Below are 23,212 nucleotides of genomic sequence, written 5' to 3' on the forward strand. Positions count from 1 at the left end.
CTGAAGACATTACGGTGGCTCTATATTTTTATACATTCTATGGCGAGCTTTTAACTATTCTGTCCTCTAGGAGGTGTTTATAAACTAGAACACAGTTGACCTGTGAACGAGCTACAGCTCCCATCCAGCTATAGCACATTACTGTCTGCCTGGTCCAGACAATGAGCTTCAGTATTTACATTCACCATGCTATCGTACATTAGGTCAATTCTGTGTGCTTATCAAGTTAAATAATGACGCTACTTCCCCTCATTTCAGCAACGCATCCGGCAATTTACCTGACACAAAAGTTAAGCATGTTCTAGTTTAGACTTTAGAGCACATTGTTCAACTTTTTTTTTTTTCTTTTTTAACATGGGGTTAATTTTGTTTGAGACCCAGGTTCCAGATCCAAGCAAACACTGCATACTGGAATTGCATTCTGTTTAGTAATGTACTTTGTATGTCTTTGTATTACTGCATTACATAAGTAACCTGACCTGACAGCAGTTTTTGTCCTCATGATGCAAAGCTGGACACTGATTTCTTGCCCTTGTCTGTGTGTCCCCAGGGACGTGTTTGAGGAGTTGTCTGAAACAGAGAGGACTGGAGCTGGCAGCATTTCAGAGGCAGGAAGGAGCGTCCTGCAGCCCCTCTGAGAGCCAAGTCATTGGAGGACACACAAACAGACTCACCCACACCCTGGTAGATGGGAGCTCTCCTGTGAACAAACTGGGGCTGGATTTTTTTTCTTTGCTTTTATCAAACAACTCTTTTGTAAAGGTTTATTTTTTGTCGTTCTTTTTTTGTTGTTTTTGTGGCACACTCTGAACTTTAATGCCATTCATTCAGACCTTTGCTTCAAAGCAACTATGAGACACCAAATGATGCTGGTGCTCCTTGGATTGTATTGTTTGCAGACCTTTCCCCCCCCATATAAACTATTAAATAAAGACATATTCTATGTTGAGTATAAGCTATTATAGAGTTAGAGGGTTGTTGTATTCAGCGGGTACATGTGGTGCAATATTTATGTTCTGGCACAAACTGGCCAATTCTGATCAGCGTTGTCAGTTTGAGTGTGGATATTTTCCGAGTTGCTTTCTGTGCTTAACTGAAGGTGTGTGTGTGTGTGTGTGGGGGGGGGGGGGGGGCTGTCTGTTTTATAATTCCCCAAAAAACACATTTACAATCTCAATTGTAATAACACAACTTGTCTTTTATGAACTCTCTTCTAGGGGGTTCCCCTTGTGCCTCCCAGCAAAAACTTGTTATGTATACAGAGCTTTACTTTGAAAGTTGCACAACCACCTCTGTTTAGAATGTGTTTGTCAAACCTAACAAAATACTGTTCTCAGTGTGTAAATCAGATAGGTGTTCCTCTTTAAAAGGCCAACAGATTTTTCTATTTATTGCAACATAGGGTAAGTTGTCATGGCTGATCAATCAAGATAAGATTTAACCTTCATCCCCTTGGGGAAATTGAAACCTGGGCCAGGTTGATGGAAAATAGCGCAATGTGTCTTTTTCCCCACTGTCTTATATGGTCAGTATACAGTATTTAACTAGTCTTCCTCTGCTAACCCTGTTCAGCTAGTTCTTATAAAATCCCCTGGTTGCTTACAGATGAGAAGCACTTGGGAGTAGAGCTGGGTATTGGAAGGTGGGTTTTTGTTTCATTTTTTATTCCTCTACTGATTCCAATACCTCAAATTCAATACTGTTACTAATGCCAAGCTCTTTGATACCATTTTGTTAAATTAAATCACATTTCAATGTCAGTTGATTTTGTGTAATATTCATACATGCTATCTGCTTAACAATCAGACCACACACTAATTTAATTTCCTCAGATGCAGACAAACCTGAAGAAAAGTTGAGTTCTCATTGTAGTAATTCAGCATTTAAAAAAATCACTGATAAAAATAAAATCAGTATGCAGAAAATATATTTTGATAGTCATGTGGCTGGGCTTTAGGAAGGGTGCATGACTACCAGATGATTGCTCTGGCAGTATTTTGTAGCACCATGATAAACGTGAGCCCAGTTGTGATGTCAGATAAAACTTGTTCCGCAAATTGATCGTCTAGTTTTACACAGGCCTTGGATTCATGGTTCAGAAACACTGCGCCTTCCTGTGCACGTCCCAAACGCAGAGGGCATTTGTTGAGTATAAGAATGAACAGCTTTTTTTTCCTACCCGTTCATATACAGTACTTTACTCTTCCTAAAGCAGATTTTAATAAAAGATTACAGTGAAAGTGTGCAAAGAGTTTTAATTTAATGCTTAAAACACTTGTACAACACTTAAATCCAGTGTTTCAGAGGGATAAGAAACAAACTCCTGTATGTGCAGTGCCTATTGACATGTCCTTAGAAAAACAAAACTAGTAAAACTTGACTGTGCAGAAGACCGCTGTCAGTGTCCTTCCATTTGTCCATGAATGATCATGGCACCACTGTTTAAATCAGTAGTCCATCTCTGGTAGTGTACAGGCAAAAATAAGTATCATCCCCAGTGCAATGTTCATATCTCGGAGATGACAGACCATCACCTGTCTTGACTGCATCTCTTAGTCAGTGGCTCCAACTGTCGGCCGGTGAGTCTGTTGTACTCATTCAGAATGTAGCTTTCCCTCTGCAGCATCTGGGAGCAAATTCAAAAGAGAACAGTGTTGTTGTAGTAGACAGCAGAAGAGGGAAGCGCATGGATCTGATGGCTCATTTGACGTGCTCATTAGTGGGGCAGGTAATGTATTATTAAACAAACAGAATCCAGGAGGTCCTGCTTGATTATCAGTCCCCAGGTTTGGATGCAGACTACCATGGAATAAAACTAAGGCACTCTGTCTTCAAGTGATTTTTATTTTATTTTTAATCTTAGAGCACAAGACAAACAGACCAACGCGTATCGACTAGGTCTTCATCAGGCCAAAGTGCATGGGTCATGTACATATAGGTTACACATACCAAAGAATGTGAAGATACTTTTCTTTTTTTATATATACGGTAATAGCAATATGACAAATTCAGTGATTTATATACTGGAAAAAGGGGAAACAATCCAAATGCATGTCACGTTTCCAAATTAGACACTGAGGATTCATATCTCAATGAATTCAATTAATTTCAAAGAAGAAAAAAGTTATATCAAGAAACGATTAGGTACATATACAAAGAGAATTGCTGTGTACCAAAAAAGAAAGTTCTAGGCCTCAGTAGTAGCCCAGATAAGCAGATTTCAAATTAGTAATCGTTTTGTCACCTGTATGTTCACATTATTTGGTATGTATGTAATCTATTATGTACATGACCCATATTCTTTGGTGCCCTCTTTTAATTCTAAGGCCTCATGTGCTGGGTGGAGTGCCACAACAGCAGGTATATATTCCAGACTGGTTGTGTTGACCAGACCCTGATGAAAACCTAGTCAATCAATACGTGTTGGTCTGTTTGTTTGCCTTGTAGATTGAAGATTATTCCATGGTCATAGACTGCGTCAAAACCTGTGGACCGATATTATCAAGCAAGACCTCCTGGGTTCTGTTTGTTTAATTATAGTATTGTTATATTTCAGAGATGTATTTAGTCAATTGAACTTTTCTTCAGCGAGTCAGCACCCTCCCTTTCCCCCCCAAGGGGGATGTGTGTGTGTGTGTGTATATCCAGCTTCCTAACGGAGATCTCCATACACACCTCAGTCCATTCCTCCTCTGTCTCGTGCCTGTAGCCCAGCAGGTGACAGATGCCATGAGCAGTGACAACCTGAGCCATGAGAAAAAGAGAGGAACAATTATGAGGCCATTGGTGCACCTGGCATTAATATGCGTTTTCTGTCATCAGATTGCAATCAGATAGTGCTTGACCACATTAGCCTGATTTCATTTACACCTGGCGTTAACATGCATTTTGGGTGATCAGATTGCAATCTGATCACCCAAAATGGGTGTCCTCTCAATCCGCATACAGTTGCTGTATCCAGATTGAGAGGACACATTGCATTTACACTTGTGTTCAATGTGTACACAATGCGTCCCTGACCACCTCCGGAGGTGGTTTGGCCGATCAGATTGCAATCCGTCTTCAATGTGTCTTGGGGGCGTTTACACCTGTACTGTACTTTCAAGTGGTCAAGCACAATCTGATTGCAATCTGATGACAGAAAATGCATGCCAGGTGTAAATGGCCTCTGAGACAGTGGGAAGCCCTTCTCCAACTGGGGTCACATTAGATCAGAGGTTTTCAAAGCGGGAGGTGGGCCTCCCCACGGGGGCTCTAAACAGTTTCAGGCTGCTACTGCTATTGCATGTTACATTCGAGTTAATTATTGCAAGAGAAGCATAACAAAACTATATCCCATTTGCAAATGTTTTCAAGAGGAAACTGAGAACATTTGTCACTCAGAAAAAGATTCTCTTAGATTGATTTCATTTTTATGTTTGTTATTGTATTCTGTTATGAGTCGCTCTAGCTCTAGCCTGAAGGACCCCGGCGCGGCCTGGGGTCCTTCAGGCTAGAGCGAGGTGCTTGGCGCAGGTGAATGACGTGCAGCGCACAGGCCTCCTTGAGGCATCTTCCCTGCCCATGGTACGGCATGGTAGGATTGCCTTTTTCCGCAGGAGGTTCTGGTGAGATGAAGGAGGTGCCCGGCCTGGAATCACCCCACAGGGCCTTAGACCTCCATGCACCGAAGGTCTTGCAATACTGCGGTGTAGCACTAAACTCTATTGCAGCGGATTGGGCGTGATCAACCCTTCCGTGGGCAACGTTGCAGACAGAGTAGGAAGGCTGATCCGTGAGCGGCTGCTTCTGGGACGCGGGTCGGGGTCGTAATCTGCCGGGTCTACTGGGCGAGGGTGTATGATGTTGTCAGACCCGAAACACCCCACGACCCCAGTCAACATCACTGATGACGCGTCCCAGCGTATGCTGTAGCATGTATACTGAACCCTGAGTTATGTCTGCTTTATGTTGACGATTTTCTTTCCAATTAATAATTGTTTTTGCTTGTGTTTGTTTTATGTATATGTGTGGTTTAGAATTATTTTCAACTAATCAGTTTATTGCATTATTTTTATTACTTTTTTCCACTAACATGGTAGAAGATTGTTTTCTGTCAAACTGAACTTTAGAAAGCTGTTTTTGGCAAGTTTATTTTCTGTGTAATGTTTCTGGTTATTGTTGTATTATTTGATTTCATTATGTATTTTTATTTTCAATTTTTTGTTTCTTGAATTTTATATTGTAATTTCAGACCCCAGGAAGAATAATCGCTGCTTGAGGCAGTGGTTAATGGGGATCTTAAATAAATAAATGAAGGACTTGTGGGGGGGAGGGGTCCCTGTACAAAGCTGTCCAGTTATAAGTGGGATGGATGGCCAAGGTTGCACATGAAAGGTGGCCAACAAATTGATTTGGATGAAGTAAAAAAACAACAAAAAAACAACAACGCACTCACAGTGAGAACCCCATGCAGATCCAGGGATTCCTCCTGACACTGTTTCATCATGAACTCGACCCCCAAGAAAACATCCCCAAGGTTGAGCTCATCTCTGTGAAGGGGACAAGGCAGCTTACCAGGCCTCAGGTCCTGAAACACACAACATCGTTCGTTCAGCGGTGGTTTCTGTGTTTTTTTATTTTTATTTTTATTTTACCTTTATTTAACCAGGTTAGTCTCATTGAGATTAAAAACCTCTTTTGCAAGAGAGACCTGGCCAAGAGGCAGCACAGGGTTACAGACATACAGTTTCATAACATATCACAACATTTGCATATAAGCAACTGAACTAACAACCAAAGATTAAAAGAAAAGAAAAAAACATATTTCACATTAGGCATGATTCAATCTACTCTAATCATGACACTTACAGACCTGCATTTCGTTTGCCTCCATGACTTTTAACATAACTTTAAATCTGTCTAATGAGATAAGCTCCTGTAGATTCAGTGTTTCTTGAAGCTCATTCCAGGCCAGAGGGGCAGACAAATGGAAGGCCTTTTTGCCAAATTCAGTCCGAGCCTTTGGTATGGTCAGCAGGACTCTATTTTGTGTGTGTGCGTGTGTGTGTGGTGGGGGGGTGATCCCGTGTTGCTCTGTCAGCAGGACTGTTTAAAGATTAAGGACAATATTTGTCAATATAAACAATTCTCTCTGGACTGAACACTAAAACATAATGTAATACAATAATGTTAACAACGTACAGAAAATCACCAGTGAGCATGAGAGGACATTGAGTCGCCTTTACCTCGTAGAATGGAAATGAGAGGACATCCGTGGGCACATTCTTTTTCCTGTAGATGTTATTGATGTTTTGAATCTTGCGGTTATCCACGCAAATGATTCCCAAATCAAATTTCTGGATGCCCAGTATGTGCCTCAGTGTGTCCACATCCTTACGCAGTCTGGCGCGGCGAAGTGGCACCACCTTCTGGAGGTTCCGCAGAACTACGCCCATTATGAAATTTTCAGTTAAAAATGATAAGGAAAGTATCGATTAAAAACGCCAATGAGACATGGGATAAACTAAATAAAGACCTGCTCCAGAAATCGGACAGTCAGGGGCCGACAAGTTCGATAAGGTTAGTTAGCTAGCTAACACTAGCTAGCTAACTTAGCTCGTTAGCTAACCGTGCAGCAGGCAGGCAGGCAGGCAGGCAGGCAGGCGATATTCAAGGTGACACGTACCGGGCTGTAATAACAACATAGTTCCACAAGAAAGACGCTGTACGATTTTCGGACTTGTGTTGAGATAACCATATCTCACCGAACTAAAACTTACTTTAACGTCAAGAAAACGTGCTCGCTAACATATCGCAGCCTCGCGCCGGGGCCACGAAATGATGGTAACGTCGGAACCGTAGCTAGTAACGTTTTAGCCCGGGACCAAATAAGTTGACGGACCGGAACAGGAAGAAAGCAAATGTGTTCGAGGCGAGCCAAAACAAGTGGACACAGCACAACAAAGCTGCCAAAAGGTGAGAACGTTTTGTTTCAAAGTTGTAGAAATTAACACCTGTATATAGGTAGTATGTAGCTAACGTCAGGTGACTTAAAACGTTGAGACAGTGGTTGAGAAGTTGCCCCTAAACAGCTAGTTCCCGCAAACTCTAGTATGTACGTAGGGGCTAGCCGCGGCTAGCGGCAAAACAGTTTGTTTTGATCAGCTCCCCTTGTCTTAATAATGTTCTGTGTGCTTTTTTTTTTTAATATGGTAGGGGATGCTACAGTGAACTACACAGACCGGAGAGACTCAGGCTGCGTTGCAGTCATACCTAAGGTTTCTGCCTCTTGGATGTCCGTGTGAAATATATGTGCTTCAAGACATAACCTAACTAGCTCGAGGATACCACAAATATTTGCACCATGAATACCAACAGTCTGTTCGGGAGTTCGCAATCAGGAGCTTTCCAAGCTCCGACCAACACCAACAAGGCAGGTATGTTCCAGTCTTTTGGGCAGCAGAACCCCAGCAGCCAGCCGCAAACTATGGGCTTTTTTCAGCCAGCAGCATTTGGACAATCGTCCATCTTAAATCAACCGCCGGCCCTTGGAAACACCATGTTTGGACAAGCACCCGCTTTTGGGCAGAGCTCTGTATTTGGGCAGTCATCCACACAATCCTCCACCCTGCCTACAATGAACCAGGCTCCGGCTTTTGGCCAGCCGACAGTTGGACAGCCGAGCACAGGCTTTGGTAGCAGCGCCCTGCCAGCGTTTGGACAGACCAGTGGACCAAACCAGAGTTCAATGTTTGGGCAGAAACCTATGTTTGGGCAGCCCTCTGCTTTTGGCCAGGCTTCAGGATTTACCCAGCAGACCCCAGGATTCAGCCTCCCCACTGGAATCCCCCAGCCTGCTTCAGGTTCCACCACCACTCCAGCACCCCCTCAGTCGATGGGCTTTGGACAGCCACTCTTCGGACAGCCGCAGTCCACCAGCGTCACCGCCAGCACATTTGGCACAGCTCCGAGTGTGACCCAGAGCATCGGCTTTGGATCATCTGAATTCAGTTTCAAGCCTTCCAACGAGGTCCTGTTTAAGCCCATCTTCAGTGCCAGCCCCGAGCCAGCTAACCCTCAAGCTAGCTCAGTGTCCGGTCAGCCTTTTGGCAGCAGCGTCCCCCAGACAAGCTCCAGCACCATGGAGAGCAGCAGCAGCACCACCACCACCACCGGTTTCTCTCTCTTGACTGGACCTAAAACCGGGCAGCTGGGCTTCAGCTTCTCTCAGCCTGCCGCCGCTCCATCCATCTCTGCCCAAAACAAGCCGCTAACCACCGGCAACAGCAGTGGGTCCACCACCACTCCACTACAGTTCACCTTCTCCCAGCCAGCCGCCCCCTCCAGCTCCAACACGAAGGCGGCCACCACCGAGCCCACCACCCCGTCTTCTTTCAACTTCTCAGCCAAAGTCCTCCTGCCCCAAACAGCCCCCCTATTTGAAGGAGCCAGTTTCAGTCAGACACCAGCTTTCGGTGACCCCAAAGCTAAAACAGAGACTGCTACAGAGGAGAAAGGCATTGGCCAGGGGGGCGCCGAGGACACAAATATCTTTGCTCGACTGGGCAAAGGCACCAAGCGTAAGGACGACCCTGTGGCACCCGGTGCTGGTTCAGAGAAGCCTGTCAAGGAAGAAGACGTGCGGGTTGGAGGAGACTCACCAAGGAATCCGTCGAAGAGACCACTGCTGCGTCTCCGTGGTCCAGCAGGAGCCCTGTTTGGTAGGGCGATGAGTGGAGTGATGAGGAGCACAATAGCCAACCCGCTAAGGCAAGAGGCCACAAAGGAGAGGCAGCAGCAGGCGTCAGAGTGGGGGGAGATGGAGAGGGAAGACAGCCAAGCTCAGAGAGAACACCAGGCTGCCACCCCCCCCAGGGCGCAGGCCCCCACAAGGGAGGTGCTGGAAAAGGCTGAGGGGTCAGGTGAGTCATGTTACGCTATCCTGCTCATCCCAGTCAGCTCTAAGTTATATTTTGGTTTGGTTTGGAGACCAACTAGCTGATTTTTTTTTACCAGAATGCAGACCTTGATTGAATCACACAGACGATGCCTTGCATTAATGTATTTGTAATTTTCTGAAATCCATTTGTGGACCAGGTGAAGCCAAATGTAAAATGATCGTGCAGATTGGGGAGCTGGTTAGTTTGGAAAACAGCTGCCCAATCATGGAAAACTTTCCCATGACGTTGTTTTGCCTGAATAGATCTAAGTCTAACCTCTTGATAAATTCACAGTCTTCTCGACTGTTTCCAGTGTATCAATGACCCAATCTCCTCAATTAAATATTTTTAATGACCCCCACATTGTTAAAGTGGTGACTCATTGTTGCAGGTCCTGCACACCAAATGAGAGATTGTCATATTTAATCACGAGTGTAAGGCAAACGACTTCCTGAACCACGCAATTATTTAATGTGGACAAGGATTTGTTATGCTATTAATTGTTTTTCATTTTTCTGAATGTCTTTACCCGATTAACCAGCTCAGTGTCCTTGTGGTCTGAGTGTCCGCCCTGAGACTGGGAGGTCATGAGTTCGATCCCCGGCCGAGTCATACCAAAGACTATAAAAATGGGACCCATTTGCATCCCTGCTTGGCACTCAGCATCAAAGGGTTGGAATTGGGGGGTTAAATCACCATGTGATTCCCGAGCGCGGCGCACGCTGCCGCTCACCGCTCCCCCAGGGGATGGGTCAAATGCGGAGAACAAATTTCACACATTGTGTGACAATCAGTGGGACTTTACCTTTACTTTACTTTATTGTAACTTGCCTCGAAATCAAATGTTTAATCTAATCTGCCTGCCAAACCTGTCAGTAATTAGCATTGTCATTTATGTTGGTATGCCATGCATGCCTACATTAGTTTTGACATATAATGAATACTATTTTGTCTACTCATGACCCATCTTCCTTCACCAGTTTCAGCAAAAGTCCCTGAACCAGAGCCTGGAACCCCGAGCCCCTCCAGGCGCAGGCAGCGCACGGAGAGTTCTGACAGCCTTGGTTTGTCTCCAACCAACTGCACCGCCCTCCAGTGTAAGGACATTCCCCCGGCCTTCAACAAGAAGGAGGTGATGGAGAAGCACTTTGGTCGTTTTGGCAAAGTCTGCAGGGTTTTCTGCCGGCCCGGCAAGAACCTGGCCATAGTGCACTTCAACGATCATGTGAGTACAGAGCTGATGCTACTTTTTCAGAATCATCACATTCAAGTTCACCCAGGACCAGAAGATGTGTCAGTGAATCAGTGATACTCATACAGTAATATCCCAAATATGATCTGGGGCGTATGTGGTTTAGCTGCTTATATGTTGTTATTTTGTTCTTTTTTTCCTTTCTTTTTTAAGGGTTTTTCATACTTACTGTTAACCGTCGTCTCTTTCAGGCATCTGCCGCAAAGGCGAAGAAGAAAGGCAAAGTCCTGCACGGAAAAGAACTCCAACTCTTTTGGCAGAAGAAGAAGCATAGTAAATATGACTGCTACATCACATTGATATTAAATCTAAAGCAATATTGAAATTGTTACCAGTGTTACTTATTGTTACTGAAGTAGCTTAGGAGTTGGCTAGTCTGAATTAAGTTGGACTTTCAGCTTTCGTACCTGTTGTAATTTTTATGCTTTCTAAACGAGGGAAGGCAGATTCCTCTCCTTTCATGGGAGTCACTGAAAGTGCTGCAGCAAACAAGTTGACTTCTCGGCCTCCGGGAAATATTAGTGACTGTGATTCTCTAGTACGACAAACTAATGTCTCGATGGCACTCTCTAGAGCAGTGATTCTGATTCTCAACCTTTTTCATATCAAGGACCCCTAATTTAGTCCACATTTTTGCCACGGACCCACATTTGATGAGAATGTGTCTCTTGGACCCAAATCTGAGAATTGATGTATTGATAGATATGATTTTGTCCAGAAGTCCCTGACTATCTGTACTGTATGTTGAGAAATAACACTGAAATTATGATCAAAAGTCATTTTACATTCTCTTATTGTGTTATGTGTTAACTTCTTGTAAATTAAATAAAGGTGAAGCTTAACAATTCATCAATTTGCTGCGGACCCATTGAAACCCCCACAAGGACCCCTGGTGGTTCCCAGACCCCACGTTGAGAACCACTGGTTTAGAGGTTTAGAACTATAGTAATCTGAAAATAGCTTTTGTCTCTGTTATAAGACAGTTTCACTGGAATTGTGTTGCTATGGAATAGTTTGAAACTTATCTTATTTCCTGTCAGTTATTGTATTGGCAAACACTACAACAGGAAATAAACTAGAGTCCATTTACATGTAGAATGCTTATATTGTCAATCGTAGGGATGTTCATCAATTATCGAAAATCGATAATCGATCGTTAAGGATTGGAATCGATCCTGTGGCATTTGGATCGATTTTTTAATTATTAATTATTATTATTTTATTTTTTTGTGGACTAGGTTTGGGTGGAATTCGTTCCTCCTCGCCCCACTCCATTGCACAGCCGACTAACGTGAGGTGGAGCTTCATATAGTCTCTAGTTTTCTGGCTGGGCACGGGCCTTTGTGCCAACAAAACTGTTTTAAACATGGGAAATTCACACCGGCATGCGCCGGGGACAGCAGTGTTGGAGAGGAGACACATTGAAATAAAGAGTTCATTGAGGAGAACACGTTGTCTTTCGTATTTTCTGCCATAGGCATTCATTTTGTAAAAAAAAAAAAAAATGAAAATATTGAACATTTTCTAAGTATTAATAAAATCGATGATCGATAATTGATCGTTAATTTTCACCGATTATCGATTTTGGAAAATTTTCAAAATGAACATCCCTAGTCAATCGAGACCTGAGCCAACCCATTGGATAGTGGTTTCACTTCCCAGCATCCCGCTCTTCAGACTGATCCTCTGTTGATTCTGTGTTGCTGTGCTTCATCAGGTCCAGGGGGGAAAGGAAGGAGATCTGCAGCAGGACAGGAGGAGGCAGAGGCAGAGGCAGAAAGCCAGGAAACTCAAACAAAGGCAGCCTCCTCCCCAGGCAAAAGACCTGCGCTCAGAGTCCCTGCTCTCACTCGCAGGTAAGCCCACAGGCCCCACCATAACCCACACACAGATGAATGATTGGAGATTTAGATTTGACTTAATGCTCTCATCTGAATTGACTTGTATCACTGGACAACTTAAAAAATAATTGATCGGTTGCTGTAGCACTGTAATTTCAGTGGTGGTGTTGTTTTTTATCTTTACAATGTGGCAACCACAAATGGACTGCTAGCAGACTGGGACATAAACCTCAAGTGCAGTCACGTGACTCCGGAGGCAGTCATGTGACTCTGGAGGATGGACTATATAAGCTATGTTATGGCCTCTCTTCAGTTTACGCCACCTCACTCAGGAGGCAAAGAGGCCAGCCACAGCTACAGCTAGTTAGCACTGCTTGTGTTAGCTATGTCCTGTCGTCCCTACAACAATATGGTTACTGCAGTTTAAATTCAACTACATTTGTAAATCACAATGCATTTCTATATTAAGTGTTTGGTTTAGTTGTCACATACTCTCTGTCTGTTTAGCCAAAGCTTAGCTAATTAATCTGAGAGTGAAAGAGAGTTTGATGTTCCTGACCACATCCTTGAATTACAAGTTTGGCCTTTAAAATTTATGTTGATGTGTTACCTCATGTCAACAAAACAACCTAAACTGTCTCTCCATTCGTTTCCTGTCATGTCTCTCTCAGCTCTCCGGTGAAGAAGCCGCCCATGGCCAAGTCCATCCAGTTTGACAGTGAACCCCAGCAGGACGGTGGCGCTGAGACCCAGAGCTCGGAGCGCCCGGTCCCTTCCTCCCTCCTCCACCTCATCGGTCAGGGGGCTGAGACCGCAGAGGAGAAGTACCGCCTCCTGGAGCAGAAAGACAAGATCCTGCGGCAAGGTGAGGCGGCTATTCAGGCCAATTTACTGCAGTTACCGTTGATATGAACTTCAAGGTGGACTATTTACTGTGTGGCCTTAAGATTCCAACTCACATACATTGGCTCAGGTCGGCCCAAGCGGACGGACCTGGACCTGTCCAAGGTGTTTGTGGGGACGTGTCCTGACATGTGTCCAGAGAAGGAGAGGTACATGAGGGAAACGCGCAACCAGCTCAGCGCCTTCGAGGTCCTCCCAGACACTGAGATGGTAAATGCTCTGACTGCTGTCAGTGTCAAACATGTCTTTATTCTTTGGTATGTTTGGCTTTCTTAAACAGAGCAATTTATTTAATTTTACTTAGCAGCTTAGCCTGATTGCTCTATTCCCCTGCAACTTGTGAATCAATGCAGACACAAGTGCATACTATAATCAAGCCAGAATTTATGCATGTGGTAGCTTAAAGGATAATATCAATTAATGTATATGCAAGCGGATGCAGTTCTTGTTGGGTTAGGGTTACCCTTTTTTACAAATTATTTATTTAATTTTTTGAAAACTTCCAACCTTTTCCCCACGTAATCTTCTTCCCTCCTGTCCCCGGCCAGGTGGATCATACGGCAGCCATCAAGGAGTACAGTCGCTCCTCAGCCGACCAGGAGGAGCCCCTGCCGCATGAGTTGCGCCCCCTGCCTGTGCTCTGCATGACCATGGACTACCTGGTGACCCAGATCATGGACCAGGGCCACGACAACTACCGGGACTGGTACGATTTCGTCTGGAACAGGACCCGTGGCATCCGGAAGGTCAGGCTCGCTTCAAATCAGAGCTTGTATTTACTCTCGACAGTAAATATTTTGTGTGAAGGAAAAATTAACACGGTTTGGTTTCTTCAAACTCGTAATAATTATTTTAGGTTCAAGTTAAGAGATTTCATGTTATACAAATACTCAACTATCTGTAACTGTTTGGTTGTAGTTTGGGGGATTACCACACCCAGGCTTCATAACCAATCTGATGTATGCACTCTATTCAGGGGGTTTCTATTACTCACAATTCTGTTGAAAGCTCTGTGGTCTGTTTTCTCCTCGTCCTCCTGCAGGACATCACCCAGCAGCACCTGTGCTGCCCTCAGACGGTGTCGCTGATTGAGAAGTGCACGCGCTTCCATGTGCACTGCGCCCACCACCTCTGTGAGGAGCCAATGATGTCGTTCGACACCAAGATCAACAATGAGAACATGACAAAGTGCCTGCAGAGTCTCAAAGAGATGTACCAGGACTTGGCCACACGCCAGATTTACTGCCCCCAGGAGGCGGAGTTTCGCCAGTACAACGTGCTGCTGAAGCTCGATGACGGTGACGTCCTGCGGTTAGTTCCTGATTAAATGTACACATACACAAATATTAGAAAACTCACTCTCACTCACTCACTCAGTCCATTAAACCTATTGTCAACTGCCAATTCAACACACACACACACACACACACACACACACACACACACACACACACGACACCAACACAACACAACACAACACAACTAGGGCTGGGTTCAAAAAATCGATTTTCATTTTAATCCTCGATTATCGATTCATATGTCCAGAGATCGATTTTTTTTTTACTAAACACGCTAAAATATTGTGCTGTGTGTGGTAGTTGAAACATAGTTTCAAGTTGACGTTTAATTATGTTTGTAGTTGAAACAAAAACATAAATACTGTAGGCTACATGAATGGAAATGTTTGATCATTATTAATATCTACTTTTAGAAATTATATAGGCTGAAATCAAATCACTGTGCATAATTGTGAAAGTGTCTTTATTGACAGATGAAAAGGCTGTTATTTACCCTTTGTCACCACGTGGTGAGTAAATATATGTGTAACTAAAACCATTAAAATTGACAACAGGTCTGCAACTTTTTTTCCCCATGTATCTACTTGGCTGGTTGGGAACCCCTGTGTTACATAACTGGACAGTCATGTAATTCAGGGTACAGCTCAAAAACCACGTTTTGGTATCACTAACCAAATCAATATTGAAAATTGATCGAATCGGAATCGAATCGAATCGAATCGAAATTAATCGATTCGCAACCTTGTGAATCGGAATCGAATCGATTCTTGAAATTTTAACCAATACCCAGCTCTAAACACAACACAACACAACACAACACAACACAACACAACACAACACAACACAACACAACACACATCTTTTAAACAACTTCAGTCCTCATCATAGATAGATACCACATTTTTTATCATTTTCAGAATTTTGTTTGTTTACCTATGCCACTGTTTTTTATAGTGTAAAAAAATGATATAAAAATACTAAAATGCAAATGTGCAAATTCGGGTGGGGGGGATTATCAGACCCTGGGATATGTCAAAGATTGGCAGCAACATCAATTTTGGTCGATTTTTTTTGTGCAGTGTCAATTTTAACTCATTGAGTGCCAATGACGATAATCGTCGTCAATTCGATTAGTAACGTAGAGTGCCAAAGACGACGATTGTCGTCAATTGCGTTTTTTGACGGTGGGACGTGGATCAATGCCCGATACATCTCCTGTACAAATATTGTAGCTATTGGAGGTCTATAACCTATTTTACAGAACCCTTAGGTGGCGACAGTGCTCTCCAGATTACAGAAAGGCAGAGAAAAACAGAGAAGAAGTCGTTGGGGAAACGGAAATCGCATCGCATCCGTATGCATCGATATGCATGAAGCATAATGTTAGCTGTGCCTGCAGCAGCCAATCTGCTGCCACAATTGAGCCCCTCCGTGTCCGTTGCGACAGCCCATCCGCATGATCAGCCGTGGAGTTGTTATTATTCTCAACTGGAAGCATGGGAGCCGGTGACAAACACACGCGGAACGCTGTAAAAAAGCTGGATGTAGCGCACCGGCCGCACCCTTCACTGTGCACAGCAGCAGAAAGCCACCAGAGACACTCCCACTACGAGGGGTTTGCAGTTGAGGCGGGGGGGGGGGGGCACGCAGAGCAGCACACAACACCCAGACAGACCCAGACAGCAGGACAGGATTGGCAAACGCAAGCCAGAATATCCGATGCCCACCAGCAGCAAATCAAGACCAGCAAGAAGCTGCAACCAGCAGCGCACGCAGGGGCCAGCGCTGCTGGTTGCAGCTAAAAAATATTATTCTGCCAAACAAAATTCCCTGGCCTTCACTGTTTTATTGAAGGAAATTATTTTTGAGGTGTGACTACATTAGAAAATATTAGCTTCAGAGTCAGTGATGTGCTTGAAATGTTTAATTTCACAAAAGGCTCATTATCTCAGCTTCTAGAAAAAAATGGCTGTTTTTGGTTAAATCAAGCTATCTTCTCCGGCTCATAACTAAAGAACGGAAAATGGGATCAATAATTTTTTTTTGCAGATGATAGAAGATAGTCTCATCGTTTTTTGTGCATGTTCGGTGTTTACATAGTAATATCACACAATATTCTGTGGGCCTCGAGAAATCACTGAAAACGCTCTGAAACTCTGGCACTGGGAGCGTCCGTTCTCCAAAAGTGGCTGGCACTCAATGAGTTAACAAAAATGCAATGTCATTTGGCAGATGCTTTTATCCAAAGCGACTTACAATAACACATTTTTGTCAGCAATAGAGCAATCAACTATGCAACACAGTCTATGACAACTACATCTTAACAAAACTGAGTGCAGTCATTCTGGAGTTATGGCTTCAAATTTGTAGTTTTTACAGTGTTTTTATATTTTTCACCATTTCTGGCACACGTTTACACTTCTTGTAAACTGCATGAAATTGATCCCTATGCCAAACATGAGGAAATACTGGAAACTACTTAAAACACAGTAAAAACAAAAAAGTTTAAGCCTTGACTCTTTGGTATCATCACTAGGGCTGTAACTTACAATTATTTTGATTATCGATTAAATAATAATTTCAGCACTAGTTCATTACCTGTGAGCAGGACTTTGTCCGGCCACAGCTAAGCTGTGTTACGTGCAATCGGACTGAAACTGGCAAGAAGTGTAAAGAGCACCCCACTAAACGGAGCCGGATTTTTTAATTACCGGTAGGTGATTGCCCTAATTACCTAATGATGTGATGTCATCAGTGATGATGTCATCAGTGATGTCATCCTTCCTGGTGCCAATAGCGCAGGCGAGCTGCGTATGCAACGCACAGTGGGCAAGCTGCAGGGCGGGCGAGCCTAGGAATCTCGCACGCGAGATTCCTAGTATATATAAAGAAGCAAAGAAGGCGTGTAAAATTGACTACCGTAATTCACGAAAACTCTGGTACAGGCAGGCACATGCTGTATTTTTTAAACACTAAGGCCTTTTTTTCTTTTTCTTTTTAACCAGGCTTGTCGGCTTTCAATCATGTCCTTGATAACCTGGAAATTTAAAGACTAGCTTTCCAGTCATGGATTTCAGTCAGATAATGATAAAAATGTTGAAAACGTTGATGGTCCTACGATTTTGCTTTTTGAAAAGGACTTTCTAAAAGTAATTCCAGTAAGGACTGGAGTTCACTTCGAGATCACTGTTTGGCTTGTTTGATATTCTGCAGCTCATTGCATTTGTTGGATACATATTTCCTCTCACCTCATGTCCGTGCAGCGAAGTGCAGCAGTTCCGCGATGAGGTGCGTAACTCCCCAGAGGTGAAGTTCGCAGTGCAGGCGTTCGCTGCGGTGAGCAGCAACAACTTTGTACGCTTCTTCAAGCTGGTGAAAGGAGCCTCCTACCTCGCCAGCTGCCTCCTTCACAGATACTTCAACCAGGTCAGAAATGTTTCCTTCTTTTGAAATGTTAAAAATATAACTAATGAGAAAATGCCAGAGAAGGGCGGAAAGAAGGAATCATTGCTTTTTAACACATTGACTGCCAGCCGTTTTTTTTTGCTGTAGGTAGCTTCTGCCAAGCCGTTTTTTGAGGATTCTGGCTCATTTTACAAGAGCCGAGGATTCGTTTCAGCTTGGACTTTGTGAACATACAATATCTCAAAAGTACTAATAGAATGTGTACTTTCTCTGTCTAAAAGAGTTAGTTTGTAGAGTTAGTAGTTATGTAAGCATTAGCAGTTGAATACAGCATGGTTTTAGCGTCAGAAAAAATATTCAGAGATAAACGGCTTTTTGTGAAATTGGATAGAACAGTCACTTTAACCATTCATTTTTGGCTCTCTCTCTCTCTCTCTCCCTCCCCCTCTCGCTCTCTCTCTCTCTCTCCCTCCCTCTCGCTCTCCCTCCCTCTCTCTCTCTCTCTCTCTCTCTCTCTCCCTCCCTCTCGCTCTCCCTCCCTCTCTCTCTCTCTCTCCCTCCCTCTCGGGAGGGAGACGCACTAGGTTTAATCCTAGTGAGAGGGGGAGAGGGAGAGAGAGAGAGAGAGAGAGAGAGAGGGAGGGAGGGAGAGAGAGAGAGCGAGAGAGAGAGAGAGAGAGAGGGAGAGAGCGAGAGGGAGAGTTGCTTCAACTCCTCCCTCCGTGGGCGTTCTTCTTGGCTGCAGCGCCGTGTAACAAGCACTTTCCTACCTGTGCAAATTCACTTTCTCATACTCTCGACCTCTCAAATAAATTTCTGAATAGAAATTAAATTACTCTAAATTAGAGCGAAAAAGAAACAAAAAAGAATGGGTTGAAAATCCCATTCTAAAAGCCTTTTATGGCTGTTTCCAATTTGGTGGTATTTTGCAAGGCAAAATGGCCTGCTGCTTGTCACCAGCCTCACTGCCCCGCTGCCGCTGTGCCTGGCTGTGCCTGTCTGCGTGGCCGCTCCCCGAGGAAGCCCGGCTGGACTCGCCCGCCTCCCGGAGCCCTGGCCGAGAGCTCCGATGAAGCCCCTGCGACTCTGGTCATATTTACGCTGCGTGCCTCAAAGTGTGCTCCATCCGCAATCCACGATGCAAGTTTGCAATCCCGCACCGCCAGCAATCAACGCGAAAACGAAAGCGCCTCCGCCAATCCATTTTCATGAGAATGGAAATGGATCACACTGCTTTTTGCTTGCCTTCCTACTTCCTTGTCGCCACTTAGTGGGTCGGTGGAATGGGTTGTACACGTTGTACACGTCCAATACTTATATAAGATATGTAAAAGGGTTAGATGCACAACCCCCCGTTAAAAAAAAAAATCGATGCCAAGAACGTGTTTACACGTTGTTGGCAGTCAACAGCTGGATTCTGAAAACGTGTTTACACGTTGTTGGCAGTGAATGTGTTAAAAGCTTTATAAACTGCGGGGCTCACCTGGTAGAGCGTGTCCCACAAAGGCTGAGTCCTTCGCGCGGCCGACCTGGGTTCGAATCCGACCCGTGGTCCTTTGCTGCATGTCATCCCCTCTCTCTGTCCCACACCTTTCCTGTCTGCCTAACTGTCCTATCAATTAAAGGCAAAAATGCAAAAAAAAAAAAAGTTTTTAACTACCGTACTACAAAATAGCGTATGTACTTATATATATTAGTAAGTATACTAATTAGTACGGATGAGCGAGTCCAACATTATCTGTATAGCCAACTAAATTATATGTATCTGTACTCGGAGGGGGTGTGACTTAAATCGGAAATGGGCGGGGCTTAGACTGAAAGTGGGTGTGGCTTATGTTTTGTTTGTTTGTGGTGGTTGTTGGCAATTCAACGTGCCAAGATGTCACCAAAATGTTCAAAGTATGGCAAAGGTATCGAATGAATTTGTATTGGTATCACTTTAAGGGGTACTGACTGGATTGTCATTTTTTAAACAATACCCAGCCGGAATCACGAATACGGAAATTGACACATTGTACTTGGATGATACTCATAAAAAGTACATTATCTGTGCCGAATACTCGTTTCATCAGATTACTCGGATCGTCCCTACTAATTAGGTAAATTCAGGTAAAAACTATTATCCCCATTTCCCTTATTTATTCCTATCATTTATTTATACCAATCACAAAGGAGGAGATGTAGATAAAGAGAAGCAGGGGAGTTATAGAAGCCACAGATTCACAGGAAAGACGTGCCTACCTCTGCATGATTACATAGGCCTGCAGTACATACAGACACACTAGCATACAGGTGTAAAACATGTGTTTTCTAATAAGAATATTTTGTGTGTGCAGGTCAGAGCCAAGGCCTTGAGGACACTGAACATCGCACACACCATTGGCTCCCAGAGGCCGACCGGGTTTCCAGTGGAGGACATGGTGCGGATGCTCATGTTCCGCAGTGCTGCCGAAGCAACTGACTTCATCCAGCAGTACGGCCTCAACGTCAACGATGAGTACGTTTCTACTGGTGGTCTGCTCCCAACACACACACACACACACACACACACACACACTGCTACAAACCCATAGTATCTGGATAAGAGAACAACCCCTACTCAAGGATTTCAGGGACAATAACAGTGAATTTGATGATACCACAAATATATATATTAGAAAACCTCACCTGCTCTATTGGCATGCACAGCACACAATTGCCCAACTTTGCGTCATCAAGTCATCACTGATGATGTCATAGACATTGTGACATCACAATGTTGAAACAAACTTAATGTTTGTTTGTTTAAATTTTTGTCCCACATTGTGATGTCAAATGAAGTATATACTGTATATATACATACATATATAAATAAGTACTTTGTTTTTGTTACACACATCGTGGGGTGCTTTTAGCTGACTTCTACCCCTTCTTGTTAAAGGGATATTAATTAATCTAAACGATAAAGTCATCCCAGTCAAGACAAGAGATTGGGAGTGTCTCTGGTGAAGTAATCATTTGGGTAATTGATAATGATCAATAACCCTTTCACCCTCCTGCAGATATTGTTTATATGATATTGTGTAATGGGACAGTCAATGTAATCTCTGTTCACAGCATGGTGGAGCTGATAATGTAATCTCTGTTCACAGCATGGTCGATCTGATAATGTAATCTCTGTTCACAACATGGTGGAGCTGATAATGTAATCTCTGTTCACAACATGGTGGGGCTGATAATGTAATCTCTGTTCACAACATGGTGGAGCTGATAATGTAATCTCTGTTCACAGCATGGTGGAGCTGATAATGTAATCTCTGTTCACAGCATGGTGGAGCTGATAATGTAATCTCTGTTCACAGCATGGTGGAGCTGATAATGTAATCTCTGTTCACAGCATGGTGGAGCTGATAATGTAATCTCTGTTCACAGCATGGTGGAGCTGATAATGTAATCTCTGTTCACAGCATGGTGGAGCTGATAATGTAATCTCTGTTCACAGCATGGTGGAGCTGATAATGTAATGTCTGTTCACAGCATGGTGGAGCTGATAATGTAATCTCTGTTCACAGCATGGTGGAGCTGATAATGTAATGTCTGTTCACAGCATGGTGGAGCTGATAATGTAATCTCTGTTCACAGCATGGTGGAGCTGAGCCGGACATCCTATCAGGAGCCGGAGCTGTCTCTGTGTCTGAAGAAGTCACAGGTCATCCTGGTGAAGAAAATGGTGTTGATTGGAGAGATCGTGCATGGAGGATCACTCCCCAACCCGCCCCAGCACACGGCCGTCTGCAGCTTTGACTCCCAGAACAAGTACCGCGGAGAAGCACCAGAGCCCGCTGCAAGTCCCTTTAGAGGCATAGGTATAGGCTCTGATTTACTGATTCACTGGCAAATATATTTAATGCTTTACATCATGCATATGCTCTGTTAAGAGTAGCAGTAGTAGAAGTCTGGGAAATTATGGTAGTATTTAAGATTTCACATAAAAGTATGGAAAATATAGTTTTGCAGTCCTGATGCAACTGACCACACATTTTATGTTGCATTGTAGACCGAATATCAACTAGCATACTGTGATATTTCTTGTGAGGATTAAACTTACCTATATATATGACCTATATAGTGAAATGCATATATAATCTTCAGAAGCAAGCAACCACAATCCAGTCTAAAAGTAAAGGCCTGGAAAACTGACATTTTGATAGGAAAAATGTGTAGGAACATAGGAATTGGAAAATGTATCGCTGCACGTTAATATATCTCTGTTTAGACTTGCAGTACAGTAGTTGTTAGTTACTGAGCCATAAAGCAAATAATAAATCTAATCGTAATTTTGCTGTTGTGTAAAACCCTCTTGGTGGTTCTTATCGCCAATAGAAAAATTACATGACTTTCTAGTGGTTGAAAATTACGTGACCTTTGGGATTTGTAAAATCTAAAAGCATTGGATGAACTCAAAAATGCATGGGCATCAATCTATTAACTCATTGAGTGCCAGCCACTTTTGGAGAACGGACGCTCCCAGTGCCAGAGTTTTCAGAGCGTTTTCAGTGATTTCTCGAGGCCCACAGAATATTGTGTGATATTACTATGTAAACACCGAACACGCAAAAAGAACAAGGAGACTCTATTGTATCATCAGCAAAAAAAAGTTTATTGATACCATTTTCCGTTCTTTAGTTATGAGCCGGAGAAGATAGGTTGTTTTCAGCGTTTTCAGGCATTTCAAATTATAAGCTGAGATATTCAGCCTTTTGTGAAATGCAGCATTTCAAGCACATTCACTGACTCTAGATACGGTAATATTTTCTGATGTAGTGATGTGGTGTAGTTGTGTCCTGCCCTGCGTGCCCCACCCCCCCTCCCCCCCCTCAGCTGAAAACTCCTCCCCACACTAGTAACACACAGCCTCGCACCAAGCGTCTAGGAAGCCTGGGAAGCGCCGCCTCCCAGGCAGCGCAACATGGAGAAGCCACACGCGGACTGCAGTGAAAGGTTTGGCTTTTCAGTGTCGCGCTGCTGCTTTTCTAGCGGCTAATCATGTGGAGAAACTATGCTGACAGACAGACAGAGGCAGAAGGACTCAGTTGTGTGCGCGGATTGACTGTGTTCGCACGCACCGTCAGTTGCAGCCAGAACAATCTACATGGCTCTGGACTGCAGCATGAGCGGGTTCTCTTTCATCAAGGCTATTTCAGGCTGTGTATTCCTGACATTTCTGTAATCTGGAGAGCACTGTCGCCACCTAAGGGTTCTGTAAAATAGGTTATAGACCTCCAATAGCTACTATAGTTGTACAGGAGCTGCGGAAGGCTTTGATCGACGTCCCACCGTCAAAAAACGCATTGGACGTCGAAGGACGTCCGTGGCACTCTACGTCACTATTTAATTGGACGTCGAAGGACGTCCATGGCACTCAATGAGTTAAAAAAGGGTATTTTTCTTGGTTCCTGACATTTGGGAGATGCAAGGTTTTTCACACACACACACACACACACACACACACACACACACACACAAAACATGATTTCTTCTCCTTGACTATATTGCCTGTTATCAATCAATTGTGTGCCAATATTTCCCTCTTATGACTGTGTGAACTCTACG

At 43.8% G+C, this 23,212-nt stretch overlaps 3 protein-coding genes across 3 annotated transcripts in view; 2 read left to right on the forward strand and 1 right to left on the reverse strand.

The window, feature by feature from the left end:
* Positions 1–1,105, forward strand: part of usp37 (ubiquitin specific peptidase 37) — a 44,711-nt gene extending 43,606 nt beyond the window's left edge. The window contains exon 24 of the mRNA XM_083641759.1: positions 551–1,105. Coding sequence (XP_083497885.1) covers positions 551–638 — 88 coding nt within the window. The 3' untranslated portion in view covers positions 639–1,105. The remainder of the gene's footprint in view (positions 1–550) is intronic.
* A 46-nt stretch (positions 1,106–1,151) lies between these two features.
* ybey (ybeY metalloendoribonuclease) lies at positions 1,152–6,769 on the reverse strand. Its single transcript, XM_083641761.1, has 4 exons — positions 6,228–6,769; positions 5,438–5,569; positions 3,676–3,744; positions 1,152–2,626 (listed from the first exon to the last, which is right to left on the reverse strand). Exons 1-4 carry the CDS (start codon positions 6,435–6,437, stop codon positions 2,531–2,533), a joined length of 507 nt encoding a protein of 168 aa, XP_083497887.1. The 5' UTR covers positions 6,438–6,769; the 3' UTR covers positions 1,152–2,530.
* A 122-nt stretch (positions 6,770–6,891) lies between these two features.
* The window catches only part of mcm3ap (minichromosome maintenance complex component 3 associated protein), a 33,410-nt gene continuing 17,089 nt past the window's right edge, over positions 6,892–23,212 (forward strand). Inside the window, exons 1-12 of the mRNA XM_083640904.1 lie at positions 6,892–6,957; positions 7,198–8,903; positions 9,902–10,146; positions 10,365–10,446; positions 11,891–12,029; positions 12,686–12,879; positions 12,988–13,127; positions 13,466–13,663; positions 13,960–14,228; positions 17,479–17,641; positions 19,957–20,117; positions 21,242–21,465. Coding sequence (XP_083497030.1) covers positions 7,346–8,903; positions 9,902–10,146; positions 10,365–10,446; positions 11,891–12,029; positions 12,686–12,879; positions 12,988–13,127; positions 13,466–13,663; positions 13,960–14,228; positions 17,479–17,641; positions 19,957–20,117; positions 21,242–21,465 — 3,373 coding nt within the window. The 5' untranslated portion in view covers positions 6,892–6,957; positions 7,198–7,345. The remainder of the gene's footprint in view (positions 6,958–7,197; positions 8,904–9,901; positions 10,147–10,364; positions 10,447–11,890; positions 12,030–12,685; positions 12,880–12,987; positions 13,128–13,465; positions 13,664–13,959; positions 14,229–17,478; positions 17,642–19,956; positions 20,118–21,241; positions 21,466–23,212) is intronic.

Source organism: Poromitra crassiceps (assembly GCF_964638095.1).
Source record: "Poromitra crassiceps genome assembly, chromosome: 8".
Lineage (NCBI taxonomy): Eukaryota > Metazoa > Chordata > Actinopteri > Beryciformes > Melamphaidae > Poromitra > Poromitra crassiceps.